Source organism: Castor canadensis, chromosome 1, assembly GCF_047511655.1.
Source record: "Castor canadensis chromosome 1, mCasCan1.hap1v2, whole genome shotgun sequence".
NCBI classification, from domain to species: domain Eukaryota; kingdom Metazoa; phylum Chordata; class Mammalia; order Rodentia; family Castoridae; genus Castor; species Castor canadensis.
The window spans coordinates 7,656,352-7,678,777 of NC_133386.1; the positions used below are offsets into that span (position 1 = coordinate 7,656,352).

The 22,426-nt window shown below is 50.3% G+C and overlaps 1 protein-coding gene across 1 annotated transcript; it reads right to left on the reverse strand.

The window, feature by feature from the left end:
• Positions 1 to 2,398: 2,398 nt before the first annotated feature.
• Positions 2,399 to 21,442, reverse strand: LOC109682989 (solute carrier family 22 member 1). The gene is given in 12 exon segments (XM_020158610.2): positions 2,399 to 2,525; positions 2,527 to 2,574; positions 4,365 to 4,464; positions 5,710 to 5,822; positions 10,093 to 10,201; positions 12,190 to 12,404; positions 12,885 to 12,991; positions 13,080 to 13,194; positions 13,694 to 13,862; positions 15,848 to 16,002; positions 16,433 to 16,536; positions 20,921 to 21,442. Coding segments are annotated over 12 exon segments (1,701 nt in total). The 5' UTR covers positions 21,332 to 21,442; the 3' UTR covers positions 2,399 to 2,470.
• Between the last annotated feature and the right edge of the window lie 984 nt (positions 21,443 to 22,426).

The following is a 22,426-nucleotide window of genomic DNA, read 5'->3' on the forward strand; positions in this document are numbered from 1 at the left end:
TAGCTAGCATTTGTTGCCCTTAACGCAGAGAAACTAAAGCAGATACCTTAAAAGCAACTGAGGCCAATAGGAAAAGGGGACCAGGAACTAGAGAAAAGGTGAGATCAAAAAGAATTAACCTAGAAGGTAACACATATGCACAGGAAATTAATGTGAGTCAACTCCCTGTATAGCTATCCTTATCTCAACCAGCAAAAACCCTTGTTCCTTCCTATTATTGCTTATACTCTCTCTTCAACAAAATTAGAAATAAGGGCAAAATAGTTTCTGCTGGATATCGAGGGGGTGGGGGGGAGAGGGAGGGGGCGGAGTGGGTGGTAAGGGAGGGGGTGGGGGCAGGGGGGAGAAATGACCCAAGCCTTGTATGCACATATGAATAATAAAAGAAAAAAAAAAGAAGAATTAACCTAGAAGGTAACACACATGCACAGGAAATTAATGTGAGTCAACTCCCTGTATAGCTATCCTTATGTCAACCAGCATAAACGCTTGTTCCTTCCTATTATTGCTTATACTGTCTCTACAACAAAATTAGACATAAGGGCAAAATAGTTTCTGCTGGGTAGCGAGGGGTAAGGGGGGTAAGGGAGGTGGTGGGGGAAGGGAGGAGAAATGACACAAACATTGTATGCACATATGAATAAAAAAAATTTCAAAAAAAACTTATCTTAAACTGTCCCCTAATGGTTTATACCCCACATGACCTGGGGGAATTTTACACTCAGAAGGAGAAGTTTGGCTATCTGACAGCTGTCTACTTAAATACCAGGCCCAGCTTCTGGGAGGGACAGAGATAACTTTAAGGACCTGTCAGAGCCTAAATCCTGCATCCCTTCTACCAGAGGCAGAGGGAAATCATAAACACTCATGTAAGGAGTTAATTATGGAAAATTATCCTGCCCAACCTTATTTAATCAATTAGCCCTTAAAAAGCCCAGATCTAGAATTATACACTGACGGCAGTTCCTTTGTCAAGAATGGTGTCAGACATACAGGGTTTGCGGTTGTAACAGAATTTGGCATCCTCAAATCAGGTCCCCTTCTTCCTAATACAAGTGCTCAGTTGGCAGAATTAGTGGACCTAACAGAAGCCTTAAAACTCTCAAAAGAACAGAGAATCAACATCTAAGTATGCCTTCCTGCTCCTGCATGCTCATGCAGCCATCTGGAAGGAAAGGGGAATGCTGACTACAGTGGGAACAGCGTCCCATAGAGATAAAAGGAAGACTACGCTAATAGTTTTAGGGATAACAGCATTGATTGCAGCCCTAGCTGGAATCATCTATGGGGTGATTGCCAATCATGTAACTGCAAAAAAAAAAAAAAAAAAAACCTAACCAAAGTGGTAGAGGACACTTAAGACCAGGTAGGCCTTGCCATTAAGGACATGCAAAGGTCTTTGTCATCCCTTGTCTGTATGGCCATGGACCCCTGCCTGGCCCTAGATTTTCTTTTGGCTAAACAAGGGAGGGTATGTGCCATGGCCAATACTTCCTGTTGCACATATGTAAACACTTCAGGCATCGTGGAGGAATGTATAGACTATATTCTCCAACGGGCTAAATGACTCCGGAAACAGTGCCTCGAACTCAGGTATCCACACAGATTTGGGATGAAATAAAATCCTGGCTCCCCTCCAAGACATGGTTTCTACCCTTTCTGGGGCCTATAGTTGCCATTATTCTCTTTCTTGTGTTTGGGTCTTGCATTTTTAACTTACTTGTCAAGTTTGTTTCCTCTTGCCTAGAATCCCTCAAACTACAAATGCCCCTGACGAAGAGGAAGAGGACCTAGTATCGTGGTCCCCTCTAACTCCTCTCTTGTGGTCAGCCCTGATGCTGTGGCCCCTTCATCACCCCCTGTCAGCAGGAAGTAGTCACTGAATAGACTTCATCATCCCTATCCCTAACAGCAGTTAGGGTGATCACCCAAAAGGTGATTGATCAAGGAGATACTTCTCCTTCCCAGGGAACATCTGTCTGCATCTGAGAGACATCTCTACCCTTGGGCAATACTCAAAAAGGGTATGAAAACCCGATCTCCAACCTGTCCCATGGGGCCACCAGTTTCTGGGTCCCCCTGCATGCCCCCATGCAGCCTTTCTCTTCTCTTCTCTACAAATAAAATCTTTCTGACCTCTGCTGCTGGAGTCTGCCTGTGCTTTCATTCTCAGTGTGGACCCAAGAACCCTGAACACCTGAAAATTCCTGCGTGCGTCATCTGTGCATCATCCCCTTCAAAAAACTTTGCTATTGCTTTCACTACATTTTCAAGTCCTACCTGAATTTTTCTCTTGCGACACAAGTGCCTAAAAATCTTTTGACCTGGGTCTTCAGAGACCATCCACCAGCAACACCTGGTAGGATTGGAAAGAAATAAGCCAAGCCCACTCAGACAATTCTTCAGGATGGATATTAATTTTGGGGAGGCAAGTGTGAGGAAGAATACAGGAAAGTGACGGCTTCTCTCTTCATCTGCATTGCTCAGCTCCCAGCACAGCACCCTGCTCAGCTGGCTGTGTGTTGGGATGTTTGCACCTGATGGTAAGTCTCGTTCTTGTTGGTCTTTGCTTTTCTGTCACAACCAGGGATAAAAGTTAAAAGCAGAGTTAATAAAAAAAATCTTAAGAAACTTGTGAAGTTATATGTGGGAATGTCTCAAAACATAAAGACAGCAAGGATCATAAGCAACAAGGAAAAATAGAGGGTGGTACACCTGACTTATGGCCTGCTTTTAGGTGGACTGAGAACTAAGAATTTCTTATCCTATTTTAAAATAGGTGAAAAAAATCAAAATGAAAATATTTTTGGACACCTGAAAAATGAAATGAAAGACAAATACCACTGTCCCTAAATGAAATTTTACTGGAGCCCAAACATACCTATACGTGTAGGTATTGCCTAGGCTACTTTCTGCTTCAGGAGCAGAACTGAGTAGTGGCAACAGAGACCACTGGGCCCTAGACTCTGATGTTATCAGCAAATGGTGTTTCCAGAAGATCTTGGTCCTTGTGTTCTGTCGTGGAAGAATCCAAACAGAATACGTGTATGGGATGATCTTTATGAATGGAAGGGGAACCACCAATTTTGCCAGGTGAGGGAAAAGAAGAAAAAGGCCAGGGTCTTTTGATCAGTCATCTTTATATACCTTGAACTTGGAGGTAGGGAGAAAATATGTCATCACCTGGCTCCTCTGACCTGTGGGCTAGGGGGAGGAGCTCTTGAGTCAAGAGGTGGAGTAGTCCCAGTGTATCCCTAACCTAACCTGCCTCACTACCACTTTGAACCAAAAGGAAGGAATTCATCAACTAGAAAAAGTGTGTATAGTTAAAATAGAGTGATGGTCTCTAAATGAGCTGAGAAACTTAGAATTTCTCAAAATGAGATTTACAGGACACCTGCCCAGGTGGGCATCACTGGCAGAGCTTATTCAAGCCAATTCCTGATTTTCTAATATGAAAATCAAGGAACCTTCAATTTTGTAAGTTCCCTTTGTGATTCTTCTGCACCATAAGTTTTGAGAACCACTGAGAAACATCACAATTTAAAAGAAGAATGGAGAAAATGTGAGCTTTATTGAACACTTGCTATGTGCTGGGAGATGGGTTAGTCACACTCATCCATTTCAGCTCACTGGGTCTTTAAGCAACATCGTGGCTATTTTGCAGGCAAGGAAACCAAGGCTCTGAAGGGCTCCATGGCATGTCCAAAGTCAAGTGGTCATGCTGGATTTAAACCAAGTCCTTAGAACTTCCAGGACTATTCTCTCAGCTTCACGGGAACACCTGTATCCTTGCTGTGGAAACCCTAGAACTGAGCCTAGAAAGGGATGGGGCCTACAAGCCCATATGGTACTTTTTTATTCCTTCCTTTTTGACCTGAAAAGTAGAATCAGAAACTCCACTGAAGCCACTCTCTGTGATGAGAGTGAAGATTTTAAGACATTCTTCTTTGTGAAGAAAGTCACTAAAGAATCTGAACCTAAGAACAGAAGACTGATTTTGAAATGCTCCCAAGGCAGAGTTCTACTGTCAGGGTGAACAGGGACTGGTACCCAATAGCTCATGTCACTGACAAGTGCTAGTGGTTCTCTGCAGTGCCCTTTGCATCTCTCTCCTCTCTCTCTCTCTCTCTCTCTCTCTCTCTCTCTGTCTGTTCTCTGTCTCTTCCTTTGCATTTGGCCAGTGGCTACTGAGCTGTGTGTCCCTTTCTAGCAGCTCTGGAAGTGATACCAATCACACAAACATCTGTGAAGCTCTCCAAACCCTGGAACCTAGAGCAATGAGATTGCGGGGTGACACTGTGACTCTATTCAGAGAGTGGGGCTCCCATGTCCCCCTCATCCCCAGCATCACAGAGTCTCACCTCCAGAGGTTCTCAGCATCTTCAATGGTCTCAGGCAAAGCCATCCCCTTGGTCTCAGGAAGCAGCAATGTCATTCCCCCAGCAGTCAGGCCCAACACACCTTCCAATGAAACAGATTTCAAGTGGGAGGATTAGAGCATGGCAGATAGGACCTAGAAAAATGCCCACAGGAACCAGAGACAGCACAGCGGGAACAGGCATTGCCTATTGGAAATCAGTTGCTAGGAACATTCAGGAGAGGAAAGAAAAGCAATAGGCAACTGGGGAAATGGTAGAGAAGGAAAAGGAAACATCACTGTCTGTACAGCTGTCTACAATGTGTGAGTGGGAGGAATGTGTTGAGTCAGGTACTGCAAAATGATATGCAACTCAACTTTAGATGGATGAGTGGGTGGATGGATGGACAGATGGATGGATTGATGGACAGATAGATGATGGATAACAGAGATGAACAGATGGATGACAGGTAGGTAGCCAGGTACATAGATAGATAGATGATAGATAGGTGGAAAGACAGACAGACAGATACAGAACATAACCTGAGCATAACCTACATAACTACAGCCAGTGAATGCCTCTCTTAATACTCTTCTCCTCCCTTCTCTCTTTTTCACTCTACTCTCTCCTCCTTCCTTCCTTCCTTCCTCCCCTCCTTTCCACTGTGCCCAGCATGGTAATTCTCTGCAAATGCCCAGCCATTTTGCCTTCAATCAAGTGGGGAAGTATGTCTTGGAGGTTCCATGCCCTAGTTTTGGGGCATGGACTAATGGAAGTTTACTGGATTCCTATTTGTCTCCTGTGTCTGTTCTAAAAGTTTAAGATCCAGAAGTAGAAGAGGGGTGATAATTTAGTACCATCAGACCTCCACCAGTTACACACTTAATGTACAAGAATTAGAAATTTGAATAGATGAGACAGACATGGTGCTCACCTGTAATCCCAGCACTTGGGAGGCTGAGGCAGGAAGATCACAAGTTTGAGGCCTGCCCGGGCTACCTAATACAACCCTCTCAACACCCCCCAAAAGAAAACAAAGAAAAAAGAAAAAGAAATTGAACACAGGAGAAAGCAGGAGAGTGTTAAAAAGGTCTATTGGATACTGGACTCATCCCCGTAGGATGAATTATTGGATCTGGAGCCATAGGAAAAAAAATCTCTGGCTGCTTCACTTCCTGTGATGGTGGTGGCTCTGATCTTTCCCAAGACACAAGGCGGAATGAGCCAGGAGGCCTCTCAAGAGCTCGCTGCGTTCTTGACATTCACTCAGCAAATAGCTGTTGGGTGCTCACACTATGGCCAGAGCCAGGCTGGAAAGAAGGTGCAGCTAATGCTCACAGAACCTTACCAAACAGAACCAGAGGCAGGGCCTCCCAGACCTCCATCAGCCTGAAGACCAGGAAGGGGGTGAAGATTCCACCCAGGTCACACAGGGCAGAGCACACCATCACTCCAAGGTTCCTGGTGAAAGACAGAGCCAAAGGGTTACCTTCCATGATTCCATCGTCCTGAGCAGGCATGACACCAGCACCTGTGGTGAGCCGGGGCCTGCAGTGCTCAACACCCCATTAGTCAGCAAACTGTGGGGACCAGGAGGAGCCATGTGGACTCGGCCACATGGGAGTGAGGGAGGGATTGGGCTGGAGTGGGAAGAGGCAAGAGCCATCCAACATCTGTGCAGCCAAGGAACACGCCTGCCTTTTGAAGGCACGTAACCCACAGTGGTAATTCCCGAATTGCTGGAAGCCTGGTGGTGACAACAAGCATGTGTGCTCCCTGCTTTAAACCTCGATTCTAACCCATGTGTGTGCGTTTGTGTGTGCATGTGTGTACGCGTGTGTGCATATGTCCATGTCACATTTACAGTTGCTCCTGAACATCCAGCTCCCCTCCCAGCTGCTGAGAATCTCACCATCCCTGCTCTGCACAGTGGCGGCCAATCACCCCTCAGGGATGGCTTCCTTGGCCTTTCCCCATAGAACACCAGGTAATCGGCACCTGCTAGGGTTTGGTGAGTATCCTCCAAAAGCCTGTGTGGTAAAGGGTTAGTCTCAGCCCCTGGTGCTATTGGGAGGTGGTGGAACTTTAGGAGGTAGGGCCTAGTGAGAAGAAGCTAGGTTATAGGAGCACACTCTTAAAGGGGGTGTTGGGACCCCAGTCCTTCCTCTCTCCCTCTGTTTTTACTTCCTGGCCACCATGAAGCGGGCAGGCCTCCTGTGCCACACGTTCCTGCCATGACGTACTGGGCTGTGACGGGTTCAACACAGTGGGTCCAAGCAACCGTGAGCCAAAATAAACCTTTTCCCTTATTAAACTGATTATTTCTGGTATTTCACTAGAGCAATGCAAAGCTGGCCGACACAGTCTTTGACAGTGTACACTGTGAGTCAGTCCCCTGGGTCTGGTGGCTATGACAATAAAACTGTTTGTCCCAGCTATTTTAGACTCTGGGCTCAGAACTGCCAACATAGAAGGTTTTCTCTTTCATTTGCCTTCACCTCCTTGTAAAAAGTCCAAGTGAGAGTCTAAGACACGGCATCTCACTAAAGTCACCGGCAGGAGAAAGGAGAGGGTGGATCGGCCATCAGTTTGTCTCTGGACCTGCTGAAGAGCTCAGAGGGACTAGGGAGGTGGAAGATTTAGAAACCAGAGGTAGACAGTGGAGGGAGAAGAGGTCATTAGACAAAAGAAAAGGAGTCCCAGGCAGCAAACCAAACTCTAACAGAGATCAAGTTAAGCTAAAGGCAATTTTTTAAATTGCAAATAAAGTGGTTATTTTCACAATTAAAATAACGGTCATTTATAACTAAGTCTTCTCTGGCTGGAGGCATGGCCCACGTGGTAGAGTGCCTGGCTAGCAAGCAAGAAGCCGTGAGTTCAAACCCCAGTACCACAAGAAAAACAAAACCAAACCAAATATAAAATCTACAGTAACCACAGCGAAAAGGACTGGAGGCATGGCGCAAGCAGTAGAGTGCCTGCCTAGCAAGCAAGATGTCCTGAGTTCAAACTCCTGTCCTACCCTCCCACAAAAAACCTAAGTCTTCTAAGCTACTGACAGCAAAGAGCACAGGAAAGATTTTCAACATGGCCTGGCATGTCAGCTTACAGCTGTAATCCCAGCCACTCAAGAGGTGGAGATGGGGAGGATCATAGTTTTCGAAAAGTTAGCAAGGCCCCATCTTGATGAATAAGCTGGGCATGGTGGCAGAAGCCTGTAATTCTAGCCATGCATGGCTCGAGTGGTAGAGTGCCTGCCTAGCAAGCGTGAGGCCCTGACCACACCAGACACCGATGAGGACATGGAGCAACAGGACCTCTCACACATGACCGGAAGGATTCGAAATGGTGCCACCACTTGGGAAAACAGTCATAGAAAGATACTATCCAGAAATCCCAACTGACTGAAAACACTGCACAGCAAAGCTTGCAGCAGCTGATCACAGTCACCCTGAGCTGGAAACAGTCCAGTGCTCAAATAGCGAGTGGACAGACAGATTAGGGACATCCAGGCAATGGAATACTATGCAGTAATCAAAAGGAACAAAATACAGACAAATGCAATACAGCAATGAATCCCATCACGCCAAGGAAAGAAGGCTGCATGTCACAGTACTCAATCGGCATAACGGTCTGGAAAGGAAGAACAGAATTGAGACTAGCAATTGCCAGGGACAGGTGTAAAGAGAGAAAGGATTTATTGCAAAGAGATATGGAAAAAACTTTGGGAGGCAATAGAAATATTTTATTTTGGTTGTGGCAATGGCTACATGATTAACTACACACACCACCAAAACGCATCCAACTGTATTTTAGGAAAAGTTAGTGTATGCCTGACTTTAAATAAGGAGTTCCTCAGCTGGGGCAGGACTCAAGTGATACAGCGCCTGTCTGTTATGCACAGGGCCTGAGCCTGACCCTCAGTTCCACACAAAAAAAAGATAATAAATTCTTCAGCACCAAAGCATAGGCAACCGAAGTCAAAAAGAGGGGCAGAACTCAAAGTGAAAACCTTCTGTGGCTCAAGGACACAACAGAGTGAAAAGGCGACAGACAGGATGTGAGCTGGGAATCTGATGAGGAACTGAGACCCAGAGCACATAGGCCAGCTGTGTGGCGGGACAGCTCTTCACCAGAAAAAGGGGGCCCCAGGTGGCCCACAGGCACACGAGAGCTATTAGAGAAACCACAGTCACCAGGACAGGCCCCTTGCGCTCATGAGGGGGGAGGGCCACAAGAAAAGAAAGGAAATGACAAGTGTTGTCGAGGACCTGGAGAAGTTGAAGCGCCTGTGTGTGGTTGGTGGGAATGTAAAATGGTGCCGTTACCATGGAAAACGGTATGGCAGTGCATCAAAAACGGGATCACCACATGACCCAGGAATTCCACTTCTCATATGGATCCAAAAGAATGGACAGCAGAGGTCCTGAGAGCGAGATGCTCACGGCTGCGTAATTCCCAGCAGCCAGAAGGCAGAAGCAACCCGAGCGCCCAATGGCAATACAGGCCACGTGCACACAGGGAATATTATCCACCCTTAAAAAGGGAAGGAATGCTGTCATGTGCTCCAGCATGGATGAACCCCGGGGACATTCACTAGGTCAAATGAGCCAGTCGCAGAAAGCCAACCTTATGTGAAGTTCTTAGAGGCGTTGAAGTCATGGGGGTTTAGTGGGTGCAGAAGTCCGTTTGCAAGATGGAAGGGTTCTGGAGACTGCTCCCACCATGTGCGTGTCCCCAACGCTACGAACACGCACACACTTTAAGGTTTAAGAGGGTAACTTTTGGGTTACGCATATTTTAACTCAATTTTTCAAGCTGCTCTTTGGATTACAGAGCAGTGATGTGCTGTTTGCAATGGAAAAGGGACAAGATTTGGGTCAGGGGGCTACAATTCTTGCCCTGGCCTCCTGTCTCTCCTGCTGTGTGACCCTGGGAGGTCTCTTTTCCTTTCTCAACCTCAGCTTCCTCATACGGCAAGTGGGGATAATCAGTCAGAGAAAGGTCGCTTTAAAGAAAATGATGGCCAAGGGCTCAACAGAGCTGCAGCGTCTACACGGGCAGTTGGTGTGAGTGAGAGGCACAGGTTAAACCTCGGGCCTCCTGCTCCCAGCCCAGCACGCCCTCTCCACCAGAGGCTCTGGTTTTGTTTGTTCATTTGTTTGGTTTTGGTGGTTCTGGGGTTTGAACTCAGGGTCTTGCACTTGGTAGGCAGGAACTCCACCACTTGAGCCACTCCAGCCCTTTTTTGCTCTAGGTTAATTTTTTAGAAAGGTTTCACATTTTTGCCCAGTGCTGGCCTCAAACAACAATCTTTCTACCTATGCTCACCCTCCCACATAACTGGGACCATAGACATGTACACTACATCTGGTTTGTTTTTTGAGATGGGATCTCACTAACTTTTTTGCCCAGGCTGGCCTCAAACTGTAATCCTCCCAATCTCTGCCTCCTGAGTAGCTGGGGTTATAGGGCTGAGCCAGTCCTATACTAGAGACTTTGCTTTGGTCCTTGCCCTTGGTACACACACCTGCCCCCTTCAGTCTACTCAAAGGATCTCATTTCACATTCTCTGCCACCATTAGAGGACCCTTCTTTCTGCTGCCCAATCCCACCTCTGAGCACAAGTTCTTAACCCCAGCACTCAGCATCCACACCGACCACCTTGGGGACGTCCTGAGGAAGTATAGCCGTGGCTATTGCAATGTCACCCCTCCTTTTGTGTCCTCACCTGATGAATGTGGGGTACAGCTCAGCATTCACCAGGCAGATCATTTGAAACACGACGGTGGTTCCCATGCGGCCAATGCAGCCGAGTAAGACATTCAGCCAGTGCAGCTCTGGAGAGAAAGAAGACCAGGGACAGTGAGCGAGCGAGTGGGCCTGCTCCCTGAGTGACAGCGTGAAGCCACGGGTGGGCTGTGCTTGGACTGTTACAGCAGAAGGACCTAAGGGTCGTCCTCTCCCACACTTTCAGTTTTGGAAAGGTCAACTGAGTCCTATCTGTTTGAATCCCCCTCTGCTCCGCCAGCTGTGCTGACGAGAACACACTGTGGGCTTCTTTGTGCCTTGGTGTGCTGAGTGTAAAATGGGAAAAGCTCACATTGAGCTTCCAGGTTGCTGTGAGAATTAGTGGCAATGGTGTGCAATACCCACCATGACTGCAGAATGTGAAGATGGTTCTTTAGTCACCACACAACCACAGGTGACAGCACAGTGCCAGCGGCAGAGGAGTCCTGAGGTAAAAGTGGCTCCTTCTGCAGCAGCTCCCAGCTAAACCTAACCTAATGTTTATCTCCACCAAAGCACCTTCTCCTGAGCTGGGGAAGCAAGGCCCAGCGGGCCACCGGGGGTCACGTGCCCTGATGTCCAGGAGCCCTCTGCCCCCTGGGGGTAACCACAGAAGGATCACTGGAAGGAACACAGCTCCTTAGTAACCACTGGTGAGTAGGGAAGACTTGAGTTGCATCCCAAGGAGAGAGGTGCCCCGTGGAGTCTGGGGGTGCTCTCTTGGATGGCACAGCATCCCTGTCCTTGAGGATCTCCACTCTGCCCCTTTGGTTGAGGCAGCCTGAGGCCCCATTTACACCGAAGTGCAGTGGGCCCCCTAGGCACCAGCACCTTCCTGCCAGGCTGGTGTTGTTGTCCAGTACTGCTGTCCTGGCTGCTGATTCCCTGGCTACCTGCTGCTAGGCTGATGGATTCCATTCGGAGTTGCACTCCCAGGCCGAGCTCTGCAGCTTGCAGGGCCCATTCCTAGACGCTTCAGGCTGCCAGGCCTCCCCTGAGCCCGGCAGAAAGAATTAACACCCGTCTTTCTTTATCCTTCTCTTCTCACCCCTGGATGCCAGCTCCATGGGCAGGAACACTCTCTGCTGAGACCTGAGGACCCACAGGCAGCCTGGCTACCTGGGAGACCTTGAAATACCCCTACACTGGGAGATGAGGACTAACATAGACCTGAGATAGGCAGGGCATATGGAGATGAGAAGCAGGAAGGGGCCCTAGGGAGGGTGTTAACCCAGGGAGGGCAGAGGTCATGCAGTGCTCACCTGGCAGAGATCTAGCATCAGTGGTACACACCTGTAATCCCAGCTAGTCAGGAAGGCAAAGATCAGGAGGATTGTGGTTTGAGGCCACACTGGGCAAAAAGTTATAGAGACCCATCTCAATTAATAAGCTGGGCATTGTACACTTCTGTAATCCCAGCCACATGGGAGGCACAGACAGGAGGATCACAGTCCCAGGCCTGCCCCAAGGGAAAAACATGAGCCCTTACCCCAAAAATAACTAAAACCAAAGAGGGCTGGGGGCATGGCTCAAGTGACAAAGCACCTGCCTAGCAAATGGGAGGGCCTGGGTTCAAGTCCCTGTACTGCCAAAATAAATAAATTAATTAAAATAAAATAATACAAAGTACAAGCTACCCTGTCATGTGACAAGGTGGGGGAACCCCACCGTTGTAAGGAAAGGAGGCAAAAAGAAAAAGTCCATTCAGCGTGGCTCCATTCATGTGCAGTTCAGGACCTCGGAGCTGAGCTGTGGGGACAGAGGTGGCAGGAGGCTGGCAGGAGGCTGAGGAGGGAGGGCTCTGGGGGCTGTGATTGCTCTCCAACTGTGCCACCTGGGGGTCCACACTTGTGGAAATTCATTAAGTCACACACTGGTGTTTGGCTCATCGTAGGCCTGCTGCACCTCAGTTTCAAAGTGTTTGAGTGCAGATGAGGGTGACACCTGCTTTTGCTCTTGTTCCAGAAGCTTATCGGGGAATGTCAGCCCTATTCCCACAGTCCAGTTCCCTGGGAAATGATAAAAACAGACAACTTACCACTCGAGACAAAAACCATGACGAGGCAGGCTGCCCCCGCCACCATATTTGACACGGCCATCGGGTAGATGCGGCCGACACGGTCAATGGTGAGCAGGATGAGGAAGGCTGCAGGGAATTCAACCAGGGCCGAGTAGAAAAAATCCAGGTAGAGGTTCCCGGCAGTGGCCCCCAATTGCAAGACAAGGCCCTGGTAGAGCACAGCACAGGCAAACCTGAGCCAAGAGAGTCCGTGTCAAAGGCCAGGAGGTAGAGATGGAATGATATGATTTGAGGCCAATCTGGGCAAAAAAGTTAGCAAGACCCCATCTCAACAGATAAACCAGGTATAGTGGGGGCACGCCTGTGATCCCAGCTATGCAGGAAGTGTAGATAGGAAGATCACAGTCTGAGACCAACCTAGGCAAAAAAAACGCAAGACCCTATTTGAAAATAACTAAAGCAAAAAAAAAAAGGCTGGGGGGAGTGGCTCAAGTGGTAAAGTGCCTGCCTAGCAAGCATGAGGCCCTGAGTTCAAATTCCAATGTCACCCCTTAGAAAAAAGCAATTTGACCCAACAATTATACTAAAATTCCTCTTCTTCCTCTTCTTTCTCCATCTGAAGCATCCCTGGATGAATCCCCCGCCCTGCCCCGGCCATGCCATGTTTGGGCAGCACACAGCTCAGCCTCAGGTGAACGTAGGAGGCGGCTCACCACAGGTACATCAAGATGCAGGTGTGCTTTCTCAGCTTCCTGGTGCGGAACAGGTCTACCAAGGAAGGGGTCAGCTTTTCCATGACATCCTCCTCAATAGAGAGCATCTGGGAGGAAGTCACATTGTCACCTGGGCTGCATGCATGGGACGAACCCCAAGTCCCTGGTGTGAGAAACCCCTCCCTGGTCTGTCACCTTTAAATCAGCAGGAGGCACCTTCCCATTCTTCTGGGCAATGTGGTCCATTATCTTTATTGCCTGAGTGTTCCTCTTCTGTGACAAGAGCCATCGGGGAGACTCAGGTACACACCTGCAGATGTGGTCCATCACCACATGGCGCTTCCCCAGCACACACCTGACTTTAAACCATGACAGTAGCGGTGGGGTGGCTCAGGGCAGCCTGCTTTCCTCACATGGGACAGGACTTCTCAGACTGCTAATGGGCCAGGGCAGGGGTCCCTGAGTGCTGGGTCAGGTGGCCCAGGCATGAGCTCTGTGGGTGACTCATGCACCTGCTAAGATTCACAGAGCACAGGGACCCATGGAGCAGCATCCCAACTCTCCTGGAAGCTGGCAGCCCCTGTCCCCTTGGGAAAATACACACACGTGTCAGCATCAGGCCTTGGGCACAGCTCTGCACCTCGTCATGCATGTGACACCATGGCCCCTTGGAAGGTGGCCCTTGGGGCAGCAGAGGTCAGTACACAGCCCTTGTACCACTGAGTGTCGTAGGCCCGTGAGAGGACGGGGCACAGACCAGGGAGGCTCCACAGAGCCACCTGTCACTGGGGCACTGCAGGGGACATTACCAGTAGTAGAGCGGGAAGAGGAAGATGGGCAGGGATACAGCCAGCTGGAGCCAACGCCAGTGTGGAATGGCATAGGCCACCCCAACGAGTACCACCAGCCCCACCGTGAAGGCCACCTGGTACAGGATTGCTACCGTTCTTCTGTAGCCCGAGCCCACGAACTCTGTGACTGAAACAGACACATGGTCACAATGCAGGAGGAGCAAGGGCTAGGGAGAAGCACATCCCTGTCCCCTCTTCTTCTCCTCACCAGCCCTACCTCACTCAACCTGCTCCCCAGTTTCTCTCTGTGTGTCCGCCATATCTCCTTCCCCCAAACCACAGCCTGCTGGCGTCTGGCTCCTCTATATCTTGGTGCCAGTCGGCCTAGGCCCCAGACTCACCAGGTTGTTTTGTTGCCTATTTTTCTTACCACCCCCTTCCTCTGCCCCCTTGCCTGCCATCTATGGTCCCCCTTGTCACACTTCAGGGTGCAGCCTCTCCTCCCCAGACCTTCCTTCCAGAAGTTTCAGTCTGGAAAATCTCTTAGATCCAGGCCTACCTGGGCCTACACGCTGTGTGGGAGGCACCAAAGGCCTCAGATTCCCGGAAAGATAGCAGGCAGCTCCCATAACAGATATGAAATTATATGTAATCATATGTAAATCACAGAATGTGATACGTGCTGGCAGCAAAAGAAGGAAGAGAGATGGAGAGTGTCAAGCATGGAGGGTCACAATTTGGGCCTAGTGGGCCGGGTGGACAGACTTAGAGCAAAGACACAGGGGAGGGGAGGGCTAGGCTCGCAGATGGCTGGGGAAGCCGGTCGGTCCAGACAGCAGAAACCTGAGGTCTGGTGGGGACTGTGTGGCTGGGGGGACAAGTGCACAGGCAGGAGACTGAGTTCACAGGGCAGGCAATCCTGTGGGAACATACAAGACACGAAAATGTCACCTGTCACTGTGTGAGCCGCAGAGCCACTGTGGGCAGCAGAGTGCCACAGCCACCTTGTTTTCAAAGGCTCCCTTTGCTGTTCCCTTGAGACTTGAGGTCCATTTGGGAACAAATCGAGGATGGTGGCTTGGACCAGCCTGGGTCATGAAATGGGCGGGGTTTTGTGTGCACATTTGGAGAATAAAGCCAGCAATGAGAGTCACTGATGGCCCAGAGACGAGTGCAAGGGAGAAGGCGGAGGTGGCCTTCCTGTAAGACGCCTGGCCTGAGGAGCTGACAGGAGAGCCCTGTGTGTGACTGGGGAAGCTCAGGAGGGACAGGATGACCTCCTGGGTCCTGGGTCCTGGGTCCTGGGTCCTGCTGCAGTAAGGAGGAGCAAAGAGAAAGGACTGTGAAGAAGCCACCAGTGAGCAGAAGAAGAGGGATGGCGTCCTGAAGCTAAGCAGAAGCCCGTTGGAGAATGCACGTCCTCTCAGGATCCTTATCTGTCCCTTGTCCCTGTCTAGCCTTCAAGCCCCTAGGAGGTAGGAAGGATGTCTGATGTATCTTGGTGCTTCTAGTATCACCCAGCTTCTACCACAGCTCACGCTATGCCGTACAACAACGCATCACAGAGATGGGCACATGGCGGGCATTGCTCTGAGCCTCCCCTAGACCCTGTGCAGTGTCTCTTTCCTCACAGCAACTCCCGGCATTCCTATCGGCATTCCCATTCCAAGCTGCCTGCTGAGGCACAGAGAGGGTCTGCAACTCGCTCAAGATCACACAGCTGCCCAATGCTGGTACGTGGATTTGACCCCAGTTTTCTTCTCTTAACCTTGGGTCAAGCTGTCCATGTTCAGCGTCGGCCTGAGGAGCATATCCTGAATGAACTAAACCTAACCAGTGGACTCATGGATTCTCAAGGTAGGAACATGGCTTCTTCCGGTCCTCACTGGCTATTCCCAGAAAGCCAAGAGAGAGGACACCATGTTCATCAGACACAACCAGAAGGTAGGTCGGTCCTTCCTTCCTTCCTTCCTTCCTTCCTTCCTTCCTTCCTCCCTTCCTCCCTCCCTCCTTCCCTCCCTCCTTCCTTCCTTCCTTCCTTCCTTCCTCCTTTCTTCCTTCCTTCTTTCCTTCCCTTTCTCTCTCCCTCCCTCCCTCTCTCTCTCTGTCTCTCTCTCTCTCCCCCCCCCACCCTCCTTGGCCCTGGGAAGCGTGGATCCTGCGTGCAATTACTCAGGGTGTAGCCGGCCATCCAGCTACCCTTGCTGACCAGCCCCTGCAGCAAGCGGAAGAGCAGCATGGATGTGTAGTCTGGGGCCACAGCCGTCAGCACGCCGGACACGGCAGAGACCAGGGAGGTCGCCAGCAGACACAGCTTGCGGCCGAACCTGCAGGGACAGAGAGATGGTGGCAGAGGCACCTGAGAATAGGGCCAGTCACAGACATGACACACTCACCTGCCTGCTGGACCCCCCTCTCGTGTATCTCAGAGTCACTCTAACACATCTCCAAACTTTGAACTCAAGGCCCAACCCTCCCCATCCCACCACAAAATGAACCCACTGCCACAGACTTGCCCAAGATGTGACTGTGGCTTTGTCCCCTTCCTCTCATCCCTGTCCCACGGTGTGGTCTGCATTTCCACACCACCTCTCCCCAGCTCTCTCCTTGGCAACCGCACAGCAGGCCCAAGTACCCTCTCCAATGTCATATCTCACTGCCTTCTAGTGAGTCCCCTAGCCACATGCTCCACCCTGGCCCCCAGAACGCACTCTCCTCATGGCATCCAAGGTAGTTTTGACCCTGGCCCTCACTCACCTGTCAGCGATGTAGCCAATGCCCAGGGATCCAAGGAAGAAGCCCAAGTTAACACAGGACTGAAAGAGGTCCACCTTCCAGGCGTCCGCACACACCAGGTTAAACTGCCAGCCATGTCACGTTGGGGGGACAGAACACAGAACCATGTGACAGAACCAGGACCCCACATCCATCTCCCTCCAGACAAACTGCATGTCTTCTACACAACTCAGTCTCCCCAGGCCGATTCAAAGCTTGTGCCCATCACACTTTTCTAAGACAGATTCAAGGTCTCTGAGGGTTTGGTGAATCCACCATATTCCTCACCCCTTTGTGTCACTGTCATCAACTGTTAACTAAAGCAGCTCTTTAACACTGCCATCGACAGCTGGCTGTCATGGGACAAAACGTCTTTGGCAAAGGGCAGAAGGACAGATTAACGTTCTCAAAAGAGTCATGGCTCCAGCCAGCTCTCTCTGAAGAAATGTGACCAGGTGTTTTTCCAAAGTGCTCATAAAAGAAGCCCCAGAACATGTTTTCCAGAGTTGGTCAAAATCCTTCATTTGTTACATATTACTTGTTAGGTATTTAATTAAATGAACGCCACCAGTAATTCAGTCATGACTGGTGGAACTGTGTGTGGTCACCCAAGAAGAGGAGCTAGAAACAGAGGTGACAGCAGGGGTGTCCTGGAGTGGCCAATGCTCTAGCAACATGTGGTGGCATCTGAGAGGTGGGAGGAGCTCAAGGTACCACATGCCAAGAGCCAAGATGCTCGCCCATTCGGAGGCCTGGAGGAAGAAAAGCAGGGGGAGGAGCCTTCCCTGGCCCAAAGTATAGGTGACACGGCACATGCCCTGGCATGACTCGAGGCCTGGGTACAGCGTGACACTTTCTCATTAGAGCTAAGGGAGGCAGACTGGAGGACAGACTCCAGAGAGACCGAAGATGGCAGGGTGAGCAGGGCTGAGCCCCTCCCCATGCTGGCACAGCCTTTCCTGGCCACTGTCCCTCTCCAAGTCCCCACTCTGCTCTGTGTGCTCTGGATCTTGGGCTCCACTCACCCAAAATGGCATCGTCGAGAGCAATGGCAACAAGTCACTTGGCTACTTTGGGTCTCAGTTTCCCAGACTGAGACATCCATATTGTATCTGTCCTGTCACACTTCAGGGATGCTTGAGCATCTAAGGTAACTTTACTAAGTAATGAACCATTTTAGTTGGAAAAAAAAGGCTTGATTATCCAAACCCCCCCCCCAGTCTTTAGGTGGTCAGTAGGTCAAACACTGCGGCCTTGGCTGATGAGCTGGGAGGGGCAGGGTCCCCAAAGCCCATCAGCTGTTCCCTCTGGGCTTTTGCCAGAGCTGGGCGACTTTTTCCAACCTAGTATATAAAACAGCAGGACAATGCTCTCCCATCACAAGAATCACCCCGGTCCTTGTTAAAATGCCTGTTCTCTGCGGATTCTGCCTCAATAGGTCACCAGTGGGACTGCAGGTGACCCCAGGACCAGGCGAGTTTGGGGAACATGATGCAGCCACCTCACCTCACCTCTGTCTGAGACTGTGCCCTCTTGCTCAATGCTGCTCACGGCTAAGAGGAGGGGTGGCTGTGGGCAAAGCCATGGATGATAGCGCAGATGGAAAACTCTGGGAGGAAAAGCCATTCTTTCCCAGGAGGCCTCAGCACCCCCATCCTGAAGCCTTGGGGTGAGATCTAAACTTGGTGTTCTTCCCTAAAGAGGTTCCAAAGTCCAAGGTAATTCTAAGTTAAAAATTAGTTCTGCAGATACAAATAACTAAAGCTAATTCCCCAATAGCGAGTTTAGGATAAGGAGTGGGGCAATGACAGTTTGAGAGCCGGTGGATTAAAGCAAAGATAATGCCTGTCCAGGGGCCAACTCCCATCGCGCTGCCACCCTATCTTACCCGGGCTTCTAGTCACATTTGAATAGCTGCAGATGAACTCCGGCACCCTTTGTGCTCAGCCCAGCACAGCGCAACTCTTTTTCCTAAAGCCATCTCCCTTCACTGTCCTTGTCAATAACAAACAGCTCCAGGACTCAAAATCCTCCCCAAAGCTCTTGGGGTCACTGAAGCCCCCTCCATCAAACCCTTCTAAAACCCTCTCTTTCCTCTTACATCTGTCCCCTCCTCTCTCTTCCTGCTGCTGTTGTCACCACCTCTCCACCTGTCCAAACTGCTACTTCTTCTGGGTCCCCAGACCTGTGTGAGTAGCTCTGAGCCAGTTCTCCCAAGCCAGAACCCTCTGCCAAAATGGGCCCCTCTCCCTGACCTTAACCCAAGCAATGTCTCTTACACCATGCTTTCCTTTCAATCCCATGTCAAGTACAGTGACTGACACCTCTCACCTGGGCTCTTTGCTTGGCTTCTTCATGCTTCTCCCTACCTCTTAGGAAGCCTCCAATTCCACCGCCATCTTATTTCTAGGTCATGCATCCGGCCTAACTAGGATTGTCCTGCTCCTCTACCTAAATAAGACCCAACTCTTTCATCTGGCATGAAGGTGGGTGTGCCAGGCTTAGCATATAAAAATAGAGTGCCCAGTTAAATTGGAATTTGAAATAAATAATAATTTTAGTATAAGGAGTAGCCATACAAAATTTGTATTTTCAACCCCAGTTATCAGTAGAAAATATGCAATATCTGTGACATAATTATTCTCTTAAAATTTTTTATTATCCAGTCAGGCACAGTAGTGTGTACCTGTAGTTCCAGCTACTCAGAGGCCAGAGCATAAGAATCACTTTAACCTAGGAACTTAAGAACAACCTAGGCAACAAAGCAAGATCCCATCTCAAAAAAAAAAAATTTCAAATTTAGCTGGCTATCCTGTACTAGATCTGGCAACTCCAAGTATTCCACGCTCTGGTCTCAAAGTGAGAGATCACCAGCCTTCTCCCTATAACTTCTCTACAGAATTCTGAATTCAAACCGATTTAACAACCCCTTAGCCGTGGCTCATTCTGACCCCTGGACCTGGATTCACTCCCTGTCCCCACTGCTCCCACTCTTCGCTGCTCAAAATACACCCAGGCTCAGCTTAACCACAGCCTGCCTGAAAAACGCGCGTGATGAGTTCACCAGCAGCTTTGAGCCCAGCCTCTCCGTGCCCACTCACGGCGTTTACCACACATGGCCTGGGGATCCCATTAAGTGGACGCTGGTCTCACTCTCTGCGAGACTGCACACTCCTTGAGCCGACCTTACAGCCTGAGCCAGGCCCGGGGGAGAGCTCAGAGTTTACTTAACAAGTGGACGGAAGTGTGTGCGGGTGACTGACTGCCTTGGACCCTTTCTGTGCAGAGTGTGTTTCAGTCCTAAATACGTTCTCAGCTTGATGTGCTCCTGGATTCCCACGGATTTGAGTATCCCTGTTAGGCAAGTCATCTGACTTGTCCATCGTTGGAGGGTGGCCTGGAGACCAAGTGTCCTTTCAACAGCTCATAAAACAAGGTGGTCTAGTACCTGCCCTACTCCAGGTGATCAGGCAAGTGCTGAGCAGATGGGGACCAGGGGGAATTCTGGGCTTTCCTCCAGGAACAGCCCTGAATGTGTTGATGCTGCAACCTCCAAGGTAAGGGGAGAAAGGAAGGAGGAGGTGGTCCAAGAAGCTGGGTGAGTGTATGGAAGGGTGTGGACAGTGGTGGGGGCGGGGGGAGGGGGCAGGAGCCGGAGGACCTGGTGACTTGTGTTCCAGGTAAGCTGACCACAGCCAAGCTATTGCTAGCACAGGCCTCTGAACCTGTTTGGACCCCTCCACTTTTGACGAAGTGTGTTCAGTTGTCAGAAAGGTTCTCGAATGAGGAGAATCTAGTGGCACTTTTTACTGAAAGATTCTCAACGCAAAATGCAAGCAAGGCCCCTTGTCCACGATCACACTTCTCCATGGGGCACAATCAGAACTGTGAGGTACAGCTCTGTATTATTTGCTCAATGTTTTCATGGTTCTCAGCTGAGTCTCCAACAGGTTATGACCCCATTTACCAAAGGGAAATGAAGGCTCAGAGAGGCTGAGTGGCTTACCTCTTCCCTGACACTCAGGTAGTAGGGGCATGGCTAGGGTCAACTTAACAGCCAGATTCCAAAGCCAACGCAATTCCCACACTACCTTCATGGCCACTATTGAGGTCAGTAGTCACCCCTCAAGTGGAGGACAGGGGCTTCACAACAGCAGCCAGGGGGATCAGGACCCGAGGTGAAGTCTGTAGGACTGGGAAGAGCCCATGGGGGCTAGCAGGGAACCCTAGACTCCCCACCTGTTCAAACAACCAGATGCATCTGCTTGTGTTGACTCTGAGCTCAGCTTCCTCCTCTACTACCTAGAAGAATGTAGAGTGGCCAGGAAGGAGCCTGTCACCTGCCAAGTGTACAAGAAGTAGGACCCCTCCTTCTTTCCTGACACGATTCTGAACCACATAGGGTTAGCTGTATATTTCCTCCTTGCTCTGAAGACTCCACATTACCCAAAATGCAGAACCTGTTCTTACCTCAGTGACGATGGAAGAGCCAGGCGTGTCATACACCCAGCCATGCTGACAGGGCCCCAGAGGCAGGTGACTCCTGTTGGCAGCCAGGCTGGCCAGTGGGTCCACACAGTCGAGGGTGCTCTGGTTCCAGTCCACCTCGTACTGCATGCACTGGCGGAGAAAGGCTTCATCCGCAGCCCCCAGGCCCGGCACAGTATAGTTCAGCTCCTCTGCTAGGCTCCAACCGCATCGCTGGCTCAGCTCGGCCACCCCAGGGCTCTGGCAACGGTGGTCGGGGGTGAAACCCAGAAAGACGATGCCCAGGTAGATGGGGGCTAAGACAGTTGAGATCAGGCACAGGACCAGAAAGGCTTGCTTCTGGAACCAGCCAAACTCCCCAACCTGCTCCAGAATGTCATCCACGGTGGGCATGGCTGGATGGCACCTTCATCAATTTGACCAGACCTGCTCTGGGCTGCTATGGCTGTGTGCAGCGTCTCATTTAAAGTTTTTTGAAATGGGGAGGGTTGAAAGCAAGTTGCTGTCCAAGCATGATACAGCTGGAAGGCAACCAACTAGAAATAACCTTTTGCCCAGTGGTGCCAGAGTCAGGGCAAGGGGAAGAAACATGCAGCCAGCTGACTGCCACCTTGTTTGCTTTGTTGGGAACAAGTCATTAAGTCACTAGCTCAGACCTGTGAGCACTCATGCTGGCCTGCCCACAGAGCAAGAAGAGAGAGCAGGCCAACAGGCCTATTCCCCCCCAACACACCTCTTGGGGCCCTTCCAACAGTTTATCTAGTAACAAGCATTTTATAACACAGATAAGTCAAATTGACACGGCTGCGCTTACCGTCCCCTTTCTACCATGGGCTCCCTGTCCCATGCAGCTGGCTTCCCCTGAGCCTGGCAGATGCTCTGTGTGTTGGCTCTGCAGACCAGCGCTCAGAGGGTCTTGATGGATTTAGGGCCAAAAACCCTTGGGTGGAGCACAGGCCACAGCTCCAGAGCCCACAGTAGCCAGCCAAACCAGTCAGAAACAAAACCCCGAGGCTGCATTTCTGGGCTAAACTGCTTGTTATCTGACTGATCCTCACAGCAATCTTCTGGGGGGAGGGGAGCACCATTTACTCCCCACACCCCACTGGGAGAACAGACTGGGGGAAATAAAAAGCACCCTCCGTTCACAGTGCTGCCCTACTGAACTTGACCCTAGTTATGCTCTGGAGAAAGATCCCTTCGTTCTTTAAGCTGCCTCTAGCTGCTGGGAGCCTCACCAGCTCCTTTTTAGTGGGTACCTTGTTCACTGCACAGGGATTTCCTCAGCCCTAACATTTAAGACACTAGGCTAGGCTCTGGGCTACAGTCCCCAAGCCCAAGCAGCTCACAGTGTGGCAGGGGACATGGACTTGCAATCACCAGCGAAGTGAAAGCAGTAAGCGTGGGGGCCCCGGGGAAGCTTAAAGCTGGCCTCAGGTCAACAGGCCCCACAAAGTGAGGGGGGCAGAGCAGGAGGTGAAAAGGGAG